The sequence below is a fragment of the Rhinopithecus bieti genome, unplaced genomic scaffold, assembly GCF_001698545.2.
Source record: "Rhinopithecus bieti isolate Rb0 unplaced genomic scaffold, ASM169854v2 scaffold_2574, whole genome shotgun sequence".
Taxonomy (NCBI): Eukaryota; Metazoa; Chordata; class Mammalia; order Primates; family Cercopithecidae; genus Rhinopithecus; species Rhinopithecus bieti.
The window spans coordinates 6425220-6442553 of NW_016804493.1; the positions used below are offsets into that span (position 1 = coordinate 6425220).

Below are 17334 nucleotides of genomic sequence, written 5' to 3' on the forward strand. Positions count from 1 at the left end.
ATCTAACATATTATTATTATTTTTATTTATTTATTTATTTATTTTTTGAGATGCAGTCTCGCTCTGTCACCTAGGCTGGGGTGCAGTGGCTGGATCTCAGCTCACTGCAAGCTCCGCCTCCTGGGTTTATGCCATTCTCCTGCCTCAGCCTCCCAAGTAGCTGGGACTACAGGCACCTGCCACCTCGCCCAGCTAGTTTTTTTTTTTTTATTTTTTAGTAGAGACGGGGTTTCACCGTGTTAGCCAGGACGGTCTCGATCTCCTGACCTTGTGATCCGCCCGTCTCGGCCTCCCAAAGTGCTGGGATTACAGGCTTGAGCCACCGCGCCTGGCCAAATCTAACATATTATTAAAAAATACTCTGGCTTTAGTTATATTTTATACACAGAGCGAAGATGTCACAAGTATGGGAAAGACACATGGGGTTATAAGGGACATGACAATTACTTCCTTTCTTTCAGGCCTCTGCTTAAATGTCACCTTCCCACTGCCTCCTGGCCTTCCTTATTCTCCCTACCCTGTTGTCCTCTTCTCTAAAGTATCACCATCTGACATGGTGTATAGTTTACTTATGTTTCTTTTGGTAGCCTGTTTCTTATTTTTAGAATGTAAACATCAGGAGGGTAGGGACTTTGGGCTTTATCCATTAGTGTAATCCCAGCCCACAGAAAAGTACCGAGGCCATTCTACAGACTCAGTGATATTTGTTGAACCAAATAAATGCATAAAAGGATGAGAGAGAAATCTGACCACTGCAGCACAGACCAAGAAGCAGGCAGATACCCCCCATAATCTGGCGGCAAATGCAAGAAGGATGGGCCAACTTGAGGCTCTAGAAATAAACAGTCAGCCCATTGCTTAAAGGAATCTGCCAAGTAGGATCTTTAACAAAGCTCCTAAATTTCCTAAAGCTATTAATTGTAGGTTTAAAAGATACTTGGTGGAAATTAGATTGAGAGATAAATATTTCGTGGCTTTTAAAAAACTGATTGAGTCCCTCTGATATGCTTCTGGAAGGGACCAGGAGAGGTTTCTTATGCAAGGCTGTTCTGGGAGCTCTCGATGAGCTTACCTAGATCATGCCAACTCTAAATACATACCAGCAAGGCAGCCTTACCGATGAGGAGAGAGCTGAAGTTGAGGTGTGACTTGTTCAGAGAGATGAGAGGGTCAGTAGTTTTGCCTACCAGCAGGAAAGGGACTGTGATGTTGTGCTCAGGGATTAGGAAGGTCCATGATGATTCAGTGATGCCCAGATGGAAAGGTGTGAACTGGAACACGATCTAAGAAGACAATTTGGAACAGAGTGGTGAGAGACACTTCTGTATGCTTACTTCACGTGTCCCTGGAGACTTGTCAGTATAAGGGTCATGAAAGTTGATATTACCAGGTTATTGCTACCTTTCTATAGTCCATGTAAGGGCATGTAGGTGTGGCTGTACCAGAAATGTCAATGTCTATATGCCCTGCCCACATGTCCTTCTCAGGGAGTCTCCCCCATCCACAGCCTCTGCTGGCTAAGCTGTCGTGTTTTGTGCCATGTCTTTGGATGGCATGGCTGTACCATAGCTGACTGGACCAAAGACTTGGTAAGCATCCCAAAGAAAGACAATCCCCATACTTGTCAAGAGCTTGGCACATAGCCAAAGACAATATGATTGGCTGGGCCAGCCAGATTTCTCTCTTGGAAGTTTGGAATTAGAAAATGAGTGGCCAGGCCAGCTGGCAGTGGAGCTGATGGTAAAAGGTACCATGCAGGTGAGCTGGGCCATGGCATGCCATAACCAACTTGCTAAGTGATATTACAAAGCAACTGAAGAATCAATCAATCAACAGTGAAGAAACTGGTCAGTGGAGAGAATGGGGTAGATGGGAAGAGAGAAGCAGGTAGCCCCAGGAGGAAAGTCCAACCTCAAAAGCTGCTCCTGGTTCTGTCTGTTTTTTGAGTTAACCTGAGTGAGTATCTTTGCAATCAATCAGGACTGAATGAAAGAATAATGGCATTTGGCCAAAAAAGAACCACACAGGTTAACATGCATGGTCCATACCACTGCCAGGACAATTCAGGCAGGTGCTCTGGAGATGTGTCACCTCAATGATACGACTGTCACTCAAAGACCAGCATGACCTTAGATGATCGATTTTGGAACTTGCCTCTTGGAACTGAGCTCACATTTGAAACATTTCTGGGCTGAAGTGAGGGCCATGATCCAGGTAGGATTGTGTCTGTGGTGGGCCCAGCTCCTGGACCTTATCACATTTAACTAGATGGCCTGGGTACTGACCTTATGCAGAGGTCAAAACCAGGTGGAGAGTCTACAAATACGTTTTGATTGGTTTGGGAATTGTTAAAAAAAAAAAATTGAACTAGCTACCAGGATATAAAATAGGGAGCTTCACATAGAAATTTGGAATTTTGGCCAGGCGTGGTGGCTCATGCTGTAATCCCAGCACTTTGGGAGGCTGAGACAGGCGGATCACGAGGTCAGGAGATTGTGACCATCCTGACTAACACGGTGAAACCCCGTCTGTACTAAAAATACAAAAGAATTAGCCGGGCGTGGTGGTGGGCACCTGTAGTCCCAGCTACTCGGGAGGCTGAGGCAGGAGAATGGCCTGAACCCAGGAGGCGGAGCTTGCAGTGAGCCAAGATTGCGCCATTGCACTCCAGTCTGGGGGACAGTGACACTCCGTCTCAAAAAAAAAAAAAAAAAAAGGAAATTTGGAATTTTGTCTTTTCTACAGTTTGGGTGAGTTGGCCCCCTTGGCCCCCCTTGTCTGCAAAGTGGCATCTGCCAGAGAAGCCCTGTGGCCAGTGGCCCTGGTACCCCGTATTACCCACAAATGTCTCCTTGGCCTGCTTTATTCATTTGTGTGACCCTCCTGAGGGCACTGGGATTCATAATTTTTGTTTCATGGATTTATTTCTGTCTTCAAGATTCTCTGCAACTGGCTGGACATGGGGCTCACAGATCTGTTTTGGCCAGCAAGTCTGTATTTCTTTGATTCTGCCCCATATCATTTGTGTAAACATTTAGGACGAAGTCACGGGACATGGCTCCACTCTACTTTGCCCTTTGGCCTAACCAAGTAAAAACACATCAGTTTCCTTTCACCATTTTTGGTCCTTTTGACAAAGATAACTTTTTATGCTACTGTATGAGTCCTAGGGTCCCCAGGCATTGGTGTCCAGTGACCTTTTGCTGCTTAAATATTCTGTTGTAAAAAATTGCAAATATTAGAGCTCTCTGCTTCTCCACAGCTAGCCCAAGAGAGCTCAGGTCTGTCTTGTCATCAGGATTCCCCAACGCATATGGTGGCCATTCACTAAATACTTGTTGATTGACACACCCTCAGGCAGTTCTTCCCAATTCCACTTACTGTCTATGGCAGACTTTCTACGCAGCAGCAATGGCTAGAGTGATCTAAGCCTTGGGTTGAGTGGTTCTCATTTGCACATACCTCAGCTTTCTTTTCAGGGTGGACGAAGCCCTTCTCTGTAAGGCATGTGAATGCTGCAGGGTTCTGGAGACTTTCAATTTCTTCAGAGATCCAGGAGAAGGAGTAGGTGCTATTGGTTGGGTTTAGGATTGTAAAGGTCCTGGCCAGGGTGGGGAGAATTGACAGAAGAGAGTGGGACAGAGGATTGAGGATTAAGAGATGTTTCTTAGAACCTGGGCCTAACCCAGTCCCCCATCTGGAAAGCAGAACTGTTCAGAGCACTTCGTTACTGTGGAAATGAAAACTCCATCTCCTCTAGTGATCCACAGTCAGGGTAGGGTTCTGGACTTTGCAATAACAATGCTGCCAAGGGCACAACTGTGCCAGTGATCCTCTGTGGTTAAGGAGGTGGTCAGGGATTATACTTTTGTGTCTTCCATATTTTCCTCAGTGGCAAAACTAAGGAGACAGAATTCAGCTTTCTTAATGTAATGGTACTCTAAAGTCAAACCTCTAAAACTCAGGTCAAACCCCAGGATATCAAGCCTGCTTATAGGAATAGGTCTAGGTCATCTATCTGAATTCTTCTCGAGTTCTTTAGGACTGACGTGAATTCAATCAATGCAAACCTAAGCAACTCACCGGAGATTCTTTCCTCCTATGCCCACAGTAGTGAACTCAATCACCCGGGTGTTTGGATCTAGAGCTCCCCCACTGGACCCTCGGAGCTCTGGGCTGCGCTGATGGCCACTGATGTAGTCTGAGTCTTTCAGATCAAAATGGCAGATGGGCAAGGTGCTCCGCCCTTTTGCTACCAGGACCGGACCTTGCTCTCCAGGTGGCAGGTTGGGAATCCTGAGAGGATAAGGTTATTTTTATTTGTTTTATTTTGTCATCAGTTGTTGCTTTCTTAGTTGGAAATGCATATTATATCCGCCAGATTGTGAGCTCTATGGGAGCAGAGGCTGGGTGTGTCTTGGTCAATAGCATCACTCAGTGCCTTGAACGCATGAGTGGGCTGAGCATAAGCAGCCTGAATTTGGCTCCTTCTGTGTACCTAAGTATGGCTGCAGGTTACTTCCCCCATCAATGTTGAGAAAATATTCCTGCTGCAAAATGAGCACAGTCTTACCCTCTGGTCTCTCTCACAGGCATTTAGTGGGATATGGAAAGTGACCTGGAAATCCTAAAAAAGTATCCTGAGCTCCTTAGAGAAGGTGAACTGGATATGAGCAGATGCTCAGCTCCAGGACCAAGCTGAGGTGGCCTAGGTGTGGGAGGGGTCTCAGTGTTATGACTGCAGGGGGTCAAGGAGGCTCCAGCAGCTCCCTTAGGTTTCTGCCACCCTAGGCCACAGCCCACAGGATTTTTCTATAAGGTGATTGTACTCCTTCAAGCTTTCCTGGGAGCAAGTACCACATAAGGGACTTTCATTGTCAGATGTCATTGGATTAGCTTTTCTCTCACTGCTATGTACCAGGTCCACCAACCTTATGACCACCACCACCACCAGCATCACCACCACCTAATGGCTGTTGTGCTTGCTGTGTGCCAGGCACTGTTGTGAGCTCTTAATCTGAATCAACTCATTTAACTTTCCCCACAATCCCACCAGGAGGGTATTACATTTACATTTTCTGTAGGAGGAAACTGAGTCTCAGAGAAGGCACAAGAAAGCTTTCCCAAGTTCATGCTTGCACAAGGACCGAAACCCACCTAGCTGTCACCAGTCTGTTGCTCAGTGGAATCCTCCATGCAACTGGGATGGGGAAAGTAAGCAGGGGAAGCATCTGGAGAGGCTGATGAGCAGGACAAAGACCAAATTATCTTTGTTCTCTAAAGGGTGGGCCCTTTAGATCCTTCCAAAGGGAAAAGGGATAATTTGGGGCTGTGCAGGGATCAAGGGTCAGAAAGGATGGTGGCAGCGGTTGGACAGAAGAGGGGATAAGAGCTGTAGAGATTTGTGCCTGCCAAGAAGGGTGTTGTGGCGAGCACATTTTCTTACTGGCAGAAAAGGTTGCTCTCGAAGTCTCCAATGTCCAACGGGGAGAATTTCACTTTGAACTTCTGAGTCTTCCCCACGGGCACGATTCCCGAGGAGGGCTCCACAGAGAAGGGCTGTGGGGAACCCTCGGTCCAGTGGTCCGTGGCGCTGTCCAGGGTGCTGCCTGTGTGCATCGTGCCCTCACTAAGCTGATCTTTTTGAGCTGAACCTGGGGACAGACAGGGAGTGGGCGATATTCTGCATTTGCAGTGAGAGGCAGGTGGAAGGCAGCCCACTCACAGGTCCTTAGGGGCCCTCTGTGGATATGGTGGACTCACCTTTTGTTGCAGCTGTACTTAACCTTGGGCACTAGAGGTAGGGAATTGCTCATACAGCTTACAGGAGACTCATGAAAAATGGTTCTATTTATTCCACAGGGTTTTCAACTTCGTTTCCTTTTGGTTCAAGGGGGTGGGTCAAGAAGATGTTTGTGCCCCAGAATAATGGGCTGTGAACATATTTTTTGGAGAATCATTGTTCTAAAGTAGGGCTTTACAATCTGGGGACCCATGGATAAGGGCCCATTCGAAAGGTCTGTGTATCTCCAAAGTTGAAATAATAATAATAATAATAATAATAACAACAACAACAACAACAACAACAACAACTTGCCTACCAAGTGTTGGGCCCTTTTCTAGTGCTTCATATGTACCAACTGAGACCTTGGATATGTGTGTGTATCTTCCTGGGAAAATGATTAATAACTTTCAACAGTTTCTCCAAGTGATCTATAATCTCCCACAAAGTTAAGACCTAAGAGACAAGATTCCTAGTTATCTTGAGATGGGGCATCGGCCTTGTGTGGGGACAGAGTCCAGACTCCAGGAGGGTGGAAGTAAGTTTTGGAGTCCCTCAGGCCCATTTGGCTCTGCAGACACCACAAGGTCTCTGCTTTGCTTTTCTTTAGCTACTTAGGAGACCTTCTGAGCAGTGCTGGCCTCTCCATGAACAAGGCTCTTCTAATTGGTGACTCAGGCCAGGCCCTGGGTTTTACCTGTCATTAAATTTACCTTGGTGATCTGGTTTTGCAAAGCTGACTACCTTTGAGGTATCTTCTGAGACCCAGCTGAATTCCAGCTGCACATGTCCTGAATTAATCACGTCAAACCTGCAAATCAATCAGGGAGCAGATGTGAGAAATGCGCTGCAGGTGGGTTGGTCCTGGCTGCGCGTCATCTATACTGTGCTAACCTTTTGAAGTCATGTCACTTTGTTTCTTAAATCTTTTTTAAAAGGCACATTTTAAGAAATTTTATCAGAAATCATGCATATGATATACTCGAACAATAAAATATATACATAGTGATTAAAAGTACAAATATAAAAAATATTTAGCACTTAAAAGCATTTTGCATTCTTCCAACACCCTGTGCAATGAGCTCTCAGCATGCGTCGCAGTAATCCTAAACGCCCATGAGAGAGGAAACAAAATCTATTTCACATGACAGCACCTCCCCCAGGAACAAATTCTACAGGCCCTCCCTTTCTGAATCACCTCCCATCAGAAACAATGTCCCTGGACAGGCGGGGTGGTTCACACCTGCAATCCCAGCACTTTCAGAGGCCAAGGCAGGCAGCTCACTGGAGGCGAAGAATTTGAGACCAGCCTGGCCAACACGGCGAAACCCCATCTCTACTAAAAATATAAAAATTAGCCAGGTGTGGTGGCATACACCCGCAGTCCCAACTACTCAGCTACTCAGGAGGCTGAGGCATGAGAATCATTTGAACCCAGGAGATGAAGGTTGTAGTGAGCCGAGATCATGCCACCGGGCCACAGAGCAAGACTCTGTCTCAAAAAAAAAAAAAAAAAAAAAAAAAAAAAAAAGAGAGAGAGAGAGAGAGAGAGAGAGAGAGAGAGAGAGAGATTTTTCTGGAATCACTATTAAACTTGATCACAGTTAACAGCAGAAAGATGAAGCCTTGGTACAAGAAAATGATGATGAAGTAAATCCACATGCCCTTCTTGTTTTTAGGGGAGTAATAAGAGTTAGGAGTTTGGGTGAGGATTAGGTCTACAGTGGGATGTAGAGATTAGATTCCCACTCTCTGGTCCAGGTAGACAGACCATCCAGTTATGCCTGAAATCAAGTGCTTTGACCACAGTGGCTTGTGTTTATTTTGTAAATTTATGAGCACTTGTATTTATTCTAAATATAATTTTATAATGTGGAGAAATCTCAGTGGCACAGAGTACTTTTTATAAAAAGAGTTCTTAGTTCAGGGGTTGGCAAACTTTTGTAAGGGGCCAGATAGTAAGTTTTTTGGCTTTGTGTCCCATATGGTCTTTGCAATGACTCAGCTCTGCCTTTGTAGTGGGAATGGAGCCACAAACAGGTCATAAATGAATGGGCATAGCCACATGCCAGCAAAACTACATACAAAAACAGGCTACAGGCCACAGTTTGTGGACCCCTGCTTTAGGTAAAATGACCATCAGCAGAAGATCACACTTCCTGACATTTATCTTTTGGTTCTATCATAATTTGCAAATATATTTAAAATTCAACAAATGCACGAAGAGTTGAATGAGCTAATTACTAATTTCTATGCAGTACAAATGTCAGTGGCTTATGTTTTTGTCCTTGTATATGTTGCACATATTGCTCTCTCTGCCTAGAGAGAGCCCTTCATTCTCACTTCTTCACTTGGCTACCTCCTATCTGTCCTCTAAAGTTCAGCTGGGGAACTACCTTGTCCAGGAAGCCTTCCTTGACTCTCTTGATCTGCCTTAAATACCTCTTTGCTCCATGCACATGACACCATGCTGTAACAAACAATTCTCCTGTTTCTATCCATCCCCCGGCTGCCACCCTCAGATTATGAGCTCTTTGAAGGCAGGGCCCATGGCATCCTTGAGTCCCTGCATCTGAGTGTGGGTGAAGGGTTAACATAACCTTTTCTTCTTCTCAAAGATGAATTTGACCCTGAAATAGCTTTCTAGGTCTGTTCCCCTGAAAACTTGATAAGGGAGGAAAGTCAGTTGTATTATTAGGTGACATTGTTTATACTAAAAATGGCCCCTGATGAGTAAATAATGTGTGCACTGGGAGGAACTATGACCACCTAGAGGGAAGCCATAGCTGTGGGGTTCTCTGAGTGTAGTGACTCTTGTAACTGGGCATATTCTCTGCAGGGACCCCAGAAGATATATCTACAGAGTGGTTAGGAGAAATGGTAGTCTTTTGGGCACGGGCTTCTAAGCTTAGATGGACCCTATATCCTCTAGTGTGGATATTGTCTGAGTTATCACTTGGTGCATGGGCAACAAGAACAGATCCTGTGTGGCTGTGTAGACTGCTGCAAGGACCGCTCCCACTAAAGTGGATTGCCTGATGCCACCCTCCAGGTATACTACGTTTCCTGGCCTATATCTTGATTTCAAGTGTGAATTTCAATAGCTCTGTGGGCCTGAATGTTTCACTGGACCTAAGACAACACTCTGGTGCATGCTACACAGATACGATGCCTAGTAGATGCTGTTGTAGATAATAGATGTTTGATGAGTGAGTGAGTGAGTGAATGATGGAATGAAAGAGCTTTTCCATCTAGTGTCATGAGACTTTTGATGACTCACTCAAACACGCGGGTCTGGTAAACCAAGGTTTCCTTAAAGCGCACATCTCTTGCTTGGCAGTGGTATGAAGCGAAATCCACATTGGCACTGATTTGAAGCTGCAGTTCTTGGTAGTTTTCTTCCAGTACTGAGTGAGCAGGCTCTGGATCCGTCTCTATCACCTGTAACAAAGGCAGCTGTGTCCTCAGAGATGCAGAGCACAGGGACAGAAAAACTGACAATGGAATAGAATAGAAAGACCAGAAACATTCTAGGCATATATAAAATTTAGGTACACTATGTAACAATAAAGTCCTGGCAGATCACTAGGGAACAGAGAGGCTAAATGAAAAAGAGATCTAGTAAGATTAGTCATGTAGATGAAAAATATGAAATTGGATCCTAGCTTCACAACATACATAAAATCCAGGTGGGCTAAGGGCTGAACTATCAAAAAAACAAAACTCTTAAAAATATATAAGTGAACATCTTTCTGGGAGGAAAGAGTTTTAAAAATAAGACACAAAAAGTAATAAATATAAAAGAAGGGATTAATAAACTTGATGATATTAAAATTAATAACAGAAAAGATAAACTCGGCCAGGCATGGTGGCTCACACCCATAATCCCAACACTTTGGGAGGCCAAGGTGGGTGGATCACTTGAGGCTAGGAGTTTGAGACCAGCCTGGCCAACATGGCGAAACCCTGTCTCTGCTAAAAATACAAAAATTAGCTGGGTGTGGTGGTGCATGCTTGTAATCCCAGCTACTTGGGAGGCTGAGGTATGAGACTCTCTTGAATGTAGGAGGTGGAGGTTGCAGTGAGCCGAGATTGTGCCACTGTATTCCAGCCTGGGTGAGAAAGCAAGACTCTGTCTCAAAAAAAAAAAAAAAAAAAAAGATAAACTATCAATTTGGTAAGGATATTTGCAGACAATATGAACAGAAGAGTTTATAAAAGATAAAATAACACACGAAGTATAAGTAACATAATTGAAAAATGGGCAAAAGGCATGAAAAGGCATTCATGTAAGGGATTACTTGTATGACTAGTAACCATATGAAGAAATACTCAGCTTTATTTGTGATCAGGGATCAGGACAATACAAAATAGGCTCATAATGAGACCATTTCCCATTCATTCAAATGATAAAAATCAGGAAGTCTGACAATGACAAGTGTTGGAGAGGACATGGATCAACAAGTTATCTGCTGTAGGAGTACAAATTGGTACAGCTATTCTGGAAAATAGTTGGGCATTATCTTGGCAAGTTGAACATTCATATATCCAATGAGTCAGCAATTCCACTTCTAGGAATATAAACTCTTACAAATGAACACCATGTGAACAATATGTCTGTGATAGCAAAACCCCAAATAATTTTCAAAAGGAGAAAGGGTAAATAATAAAGGAATCTTTTTTTTTTTTTTTGAGACGGAGTCTCGCTCTGTCGCCCAGGCTGGAGTGCAGTGGCCGGATCTCAGCTCACTGCAAGCTCCGCCTCCCGGGTTCACGCCATTCTCCTGCCTCAGCCTCCCGAGTAGCTGGGACTACAGGCGCCCGCCACCTCGCCCGGCTAGTTTTTTGTATTTTAGTAGAGACGGGGTTTCACCGTGTTAGCCAGGATGGTCTCGATCTCCTGACCTCGTGATCCACCCGTCTCGGCCTCCCAAAGTGCTGGGATTACAGGCTTGAGCCACCGCGCCTGGCAATAATGGAATCTTATGTAGAAGTGAAATGGATACACTACAGCTACATGCAGCAATATGGATGATCACATACAGTAACATTTTTTAAAGTTAAAACTACAACTAAACAATATATGTTTTAGTTTTATTTTTTGAGAAAGAGTCTCACACTCTGTCTTCCAGGTTGGAGTACAGTGGTGTGATCATGGCCCACTGCAGCCTTGACCTCCCAGAGCCCAGATGATCCTCTCACCTCAGCCTCCCGAGTAGCTGGGACTACAGGTGTGCACCATCACGCCCAGCTACTTTTTGTATTTTTGGTAGAGATAAGGTTTTACCATGTTGCCCTGGTTGGTCTCAAACTCCTGGGCTCAAGCAATCTGCCTGCCTCAGCCTCCCAAAGTTTTGGGATTATAGGCGTGAGCCACTGTGCCTGGCCTGATATACCTTTTAGTATGCATAGGTTAAAAAAAGAACAATAAATGAAAACCAAGGGAGTAAACAAGTCAAGTAAAGATAGTGATTACTCCTAGGATGGAGGCAGAGGGATGGAATGGCTGAGAATCACACAGGTAGTCAATGTTCTATTTCCCGTATTGGGTGTGGGTTTGTCTCTGTGTATTATATTGTTAAAAAAACTAACCAAGGAATGAATAAAAGAGGGGCACACATGGACGATCCTGTCATGAACCAAAGATTACGACAAATGTGATTCTGGATACCTGAGGGAAAAGGGAAACAACTAAAATATTAGCGTTGACATTTTGGAAGAAGAAAAAGGTGGGAGGACTTGCTCAACTACTTATCAAGACTTAAGCTAAAGGTCTACCAATGAAGATGTGTGGTACATGTAGCATGGATGGCAGGCAGCATGTGTAGAAGTTTACTTTGTCACTTTTGGAATCAAGGTCAAGTAGAATAGGAACCTTTTCTTTTTTCTGTGAAAAAAGGAAATGATGAGAGACTTGAGACCAGTAGGAATCCAAGCATGGAGGCCTGGTCAGATTGGTGCTTGATGTCCCCACTTACTTTTCGTTTTGTAGTGAAAGTCCCAGGCATGTTTCTGGGCACATCCACCCACTTGACTGTGTGCATGCGGTCATCCCAGTCGGGGACCTGGTCTGCAGGGAGCTGAAACATAATCCTGGAGAGCTTGCACTTGATCTGCATATTCTTCAGGTTGATGGGTACGTCTGACTTCATGGTCACCACTACGTTCTTGGCACACCCAGGGTGGAGGTGGCCCATCTAGGGAAGAGCCTGGTATTAGTATTTTTGAGAATCTAATCTTGAGGACTCTTGATACCTGCTGGTGATATTCTAGAGAAGGGAAGGAGCCAAAGGTCTTGGCAAAAAATGCATCAGTCAAGCCTGTGTATGTACACAGAATTAAATATGTACAAGAGGTTCTCAGGTAGAAACATGATAATAATAATAATAAGAACAACTAATAGTTATCAAACTTACTTGCTTCAGGCACTATTCTAAACCTTTACACAATTCTATGAATCCCTACAACAACCCTATGGGGGTACAGCTATTATTCCCATTTTACAGACAACGAAACTTGTAACTTGGTTGAGGTCATTAATTTTTGAAGAGTTGGATTCAGACCCAGGCAGTTTGGCTCCAAATGCCACACTCTTGATCAACACGATCTATACAAATTATGGACAGAAGAATACAGCACACTAGCAGTTCCCCAAAGGTGTTCTAGTGACCTTGGGATCCCTAAGACCTTTTCAGGGGATAAATGAGGTCAAGACTATTTTAATAGTAATACGAAGATATTATTTGACTTTTTCACTCTCATTTTTCTTGTAAGTGTACAATGGAGTTTTCTAGAGGTTATGTGATATATGGTGATATGGTCTGGCTGTGTCTCCACCCAAATCTCATCTTGAATTGTAGATCCTATAATCCCCACATGTTGTGGGAGGGACCTGGTGGGATATAATTGAATCATGGGGGCAGTTTTTCCCATGCTGTTCTTCTGGTAGTGAGTAAGTCTCACGAAATCTGATGGTTTTATAAGGGGTTTCCCCTTCCGCTTGGCTCTCATTTTTCTCTCTTGTCTGCTACCATGTAAAAAGTGCCCTTTGCCTGCCATGATTGTGAGGCATCCCAAGCTATGTGGAACTGTGAGTCCATTAGTCTCTTTTTCTTTATAAATTACCCAGTCTCAGGTATGTCTTTATCAGCAGTGTGAAAATGAACACATATAGTAAATTGGTGCTGGTAGAGTGAGTGGGGCACTGCTGTAAAGATACTCGAAAATGTGGAAGTGACTTTGGAACTGGGTAACAGGCAGAGGTTGGAACAATTTGGAGGGCTCACGAGAAGACAGGAAAATGTGGAAAAGTTTGGAACTTCCTAGAGACTTGTTGAATGGTTTTGACCAAAATGCTGATGATATGGTCAATGAAATCCAGGCTGAGATGGTCTCAGATGGAGATGAGAAACTTGTTGGGAACTGGAGTAAAGGTGACTCTTGCTATGTTTTAGCAAAGAGACGGATGGCATTTTGCCCCTGCCCTAGAGATTTGTGGAACTTTGAACTAGAGGGAGATGATTTAGGGTATCTGGCATAAATAATTTCTAAGCAGCAAGGCATTCAAGTAGTTACTTGGGTGCCCTTAAAAGCATTCAGTTTTAAAAGGGAAATAGAGCATAACAGTTCAGAAAACTTTCAGCCTGATGATAGAAAAGAAAAAACCATTTTCTGAGGAGAGATTCAAGCTGGCTTCAGAAATTTCCATAAGTAAGGAGAAGCCAAATGTTAACGGCCAAAACAATGGGGAAAATGTCTCTAGGGCATGTCAGAGACCTTTGTGGCAGCCCCTCCCATCACAGACCCAGAGGCCTGGGAGGAAAAAATGTTTTGTGGGTGGCCCAGGGCCCCCCGTGCTGTGTGCAGTCTAAAGACGTAGTGCTCTGCATCCCAGCCACTCTGGTCATGGCTAAAAGAGGCCAAGGTACAGCTCAGGCCATGGCTTCAGAGGGTGTAAGACCTAAGACTTGGCAGCTTCCATGTGGTGTTGAGCCTATGGGTGCACAGAAGTCAAGAATTGAGGTTTGGGAACCTCCACTGTGCCCAGCCTCTCCACCTTCTTTGATTAAGGCTTTGGTAATAAAAATAATGCACAAAAGCAGATTACCCTATTATATTATACTGTGTTTGTTTCTTCACAGGTAAAATGCCGATAATAGTAGTATCTATGGCTGGGCGCAGTGGCTCATGCCTATAATCCCAGCACTTTGGGAGGCTGAGGCAGGTAGATTGCTTGAGCTCAGGAGTTTGAGACCAGACTGGGCAACATGGTGAAACCTGTCTCTGCCAAAAATACAAAAAAATTAGCCATGTGTGATGGTGTGCATCTGTTGTCCCAGTTACTTGGGAGGCTGAGATGGGAGAATCGCTTGATCTTGGGAGGTAAAGGTCACAATGAGCCAAGATCGTGACACTGCACTCCAGCCTGGGTGACAGAGTGAGACTATCTCAACAAACAAACAACAAAATGTAGTATCTGCCTTATAGGGTTGTTGAGAGGATTAACTAAGGTCTTAGAACTATTTTTGGCATATAGTAAGCACTCAGTTTACAAATAAAATGGTATACTAGATCTATTCAGGGTTGGATTTGGACTATGATGAAATGGAGTGGTCAGATTCCTAATGAACTTTATATCACTCCAAAAAGCAAAATTTATCCCTAATAGCACTCAAAGATTTAAAGATGACAAAGTCCCCAACCCCTTTGCTCCACCCCCATCAAGTACTGTGCTTGAGCAGACTCAGTGGCTGTATGTCAACAGAGCAGGAGGCAGTGAAGACACTGGGGTGTGCCAGTGTTCTGGGAATTCAGAAGTGAACTATCTACAAAAAGCAACCACTGGCCAGAGGCAACAATCTGCTAGAATGTTATCCTAGGCCTTGTTCAATGTCAAGCTTTAGTCGGCATTTCCAAAAAATGTGTGCTGTGGAGACGCTAAAAGAAGAGGTTAGAAAATTCCAGGTAAAACAAAATTAACTAAGTTTTAACATGCCAAAGAGAACCAGGAATCTTTAAGAGAAGGATGGAGCTTGGAACATTTTCTAAATCTCAGTTATCCACAGAACTCATCACCCCCATTCTAGCTTTTGGTGAAGTATTTTGAAGGACTGATACTCTAAAGGACACACATCTAGGAGGACATAGCTCTACAATCTGGGATAGGAAGACTAGGGCCTGCATTCATCTATACAGGCCTCCACAGGACTCCTTGACAGCGGCCTAGCAACAGTCTTGGCCAACTTCATTCTCTGTCTTCCCCTCTTAACCAGGGGAGACATGAACAGTGTTCTTTGCTACCAGATATGAGTGAGGGATGATTCCTGGGCTATCTCTCAGCTTGAGATGTATTAATTCCATTCCATGCATTCATGGGAAAGGGCTGACAATCAGTCTGGGGTTGGCTTAGGCCTAAGGGATTCCAGAAAAATGATGAACAACTTTTATTTACCTGTGGGGAGAAAGCAATTGTAGCTAAAACAGGCCATTCAAACCGTATCAAGTTCACTTGGCTGTGATTTGTGACTGTGAAGCTCACATTATAGCTGTGTCCAATGTGGCAGTCTCCAAACTGGATGTGGTCCACCAGAGCAGCTAGGGATTAGAAGCAGAAGGCTGTGAGTCCTCCCTGGCCTCCCTTGAGGCCCTTCTTCCTTAAGGAGCCATAGTGCTTCTCCCACATGCTATCCTTCCATCCTTGGATGGTTACATTTGAAAAACCTAGAATCTCTGAGTAACAAGATTCTGTCCTCAAGGAATCTATTCATCCATCCATCCATCCATCCATCCATCCATCCATCCATCCATCCATCATCCACCCACCCATCAACTACCTACCCATCCATCCATCCATCCCTCCCTCCCATCCATCCATTATCCACTCATTCATCATCCACCTATCACCCACCTATCCATCCATTCATCATTCATCCATCCATTATCCACCCATCCATCCATCCTCCACCCACTAATCCATCCAACCATCATCCATCCATCCATCCATCCATCCATCCATCCATCCATCATCCACCCTCCCCCATCCTGCCATCATCCATCCACCCACCCATCCAGCCATATCCACCCATCCATCATCTCCCCACCCACCCAACCATCCACATATCCATCCATTATCCACCCATCCATTCATCCATCCATCATCCACCCACCCATCCATCCATCATCCACCCATCCATCCATTCATTCATCCATCATCCACCTACTCACTCACCTATCTATCCATCACCATCCACCTATCCATCTATCATCTACCCACCCATCCATCCATCCATCATCCACCCATCCATGCATGCATGCATGTATCCATCCATCCATCCATCCATCCATCCATCCATCCATCCATCTACCCATCCATCCCTCTATCACTTCATCCATCATCTATCTACTCACCCATCATCTACCCATCCATCCATCCCTCTATCCCTTCTATCCCTCTGCTCATCCATCCATCCTTCTATCCATCCATCCGTCATCCATTCACCCACCTTAGCCCTCACATCCATTTGTGCAAGAGAAAACATAGGTCCCCAACTCCATTTGTTCGGTGAGAAAATATTATAAAGGATTGGGATTGCCAGATAAAATATAGGAGTCCCAGTTACATTTGAATTACAGATAAGTAATGAATAATTTTTAGGATAGGTATGTCCCATGCCATGGTTGGGATATACATATACTAAAAATTATTCAGAGTTTAACCGAAATTCCAATTTATTGGGGAGTCTTGTATTCTGATTTGCTAACTCTGGCAAACCTATAATAGGCATGAAATCTGAGTTCTGAACTTAGATTCACTGCTGGCTCCTGCTTGATCCTTCATAAGAGAGATGTCACCATGTAGCCTCAAACAGAGCTGAAACACCAGGTATATGAGGAGTGTTGATTTCAACCCATGTTGTGTAGACCACCTAATGGTACATTCCAGGACTTTAATTAAGCTTCTAGAAAAACTATGGGACTCTGTTTATAACTCACTTTTTAGCAACCAACCACGTAATTAGGGTGCTTAACCAATGCTTTCTGATGATAACAATTTGATGATAAATTTTCCAACCCCAAAATGTCAATTAAATGAAGCTTTAGTGCTTGATAGATTGCAGCACAACATGTCGTAAGCTTTGGTATAAAAACACATCACCTGGGATCTTGTTAAAATGTGGATGCTGATTCAGCAGGGCACGGTGGGTCTGAAACCCCCATTTCTAACAAGCTCCCAGGTGATGCTGATGCCATAGGATCTCAGACTGCTCATTGAATAGTGGGGCTGTGCAGAGTGATGTTCTAGAAGTGCCCAAACCTATACTCTCTCTAATTAAACAAGACAGACAATGCCAACACAAGCCAGCTAATAAATGCAGACAGGAAAAACTGCAAGACATTTATTTGCTTATTAGTTGAATTGGAATTTGAATATCAAACTATAAGCTCCCTAAGAGTAGAGACTTCCTTGTTAATTTTGAAACTCCAGGGATCAGCATGCCCGGAACATGTACTTGGTGCTCAATACATGTTCATCGAGTGAACACATGAATAAA

General features: G+C 44.2%; 1 protein-coding gene across 1 annotated transcript in view; it reads right to left on the reverse strand.

The window, feature by feature from the left end:
* HYDIN (HYDIN axonemal central pair apparatus protein) overlaps window positions 1-17334 on the reverse strand; it is a 442332-nt gene that overhangs the window by 50060 nt on the left and 374938 nt on the right. The window contains exons 65-72 of the mRNA XM_017868754.1: window positions 15234-15376; window positions 11761-11979; window positions 9063-9223; window positions 6496-6593; window positions 5447-5654; window positions 4084-4296; window positions 3463-3601; window positions 1118-1283 (exon numbers count right to left, since the gene is read on the reverse strand). Of these exons, the coding sequence (XP_017724243.1) occupies window positions 1118-1283; window positions 3463-3601; window positions 4084-4296; window positions 5447-5654; window positions 6496-6593; window positions 9063-9223; window positions 11761-11979; window positions 15234-15376 (1347 nt within the window). The remainder of the gene's footprint in view (window positions 1-1117; window positions 1284-3462; window positions 3602-4083; window positions 4297-5446; window positions 5655-6495; window positions 6594-9062; window positions 9224-11760; window positions 11980-15233; window positions 15377-17334) is intronic.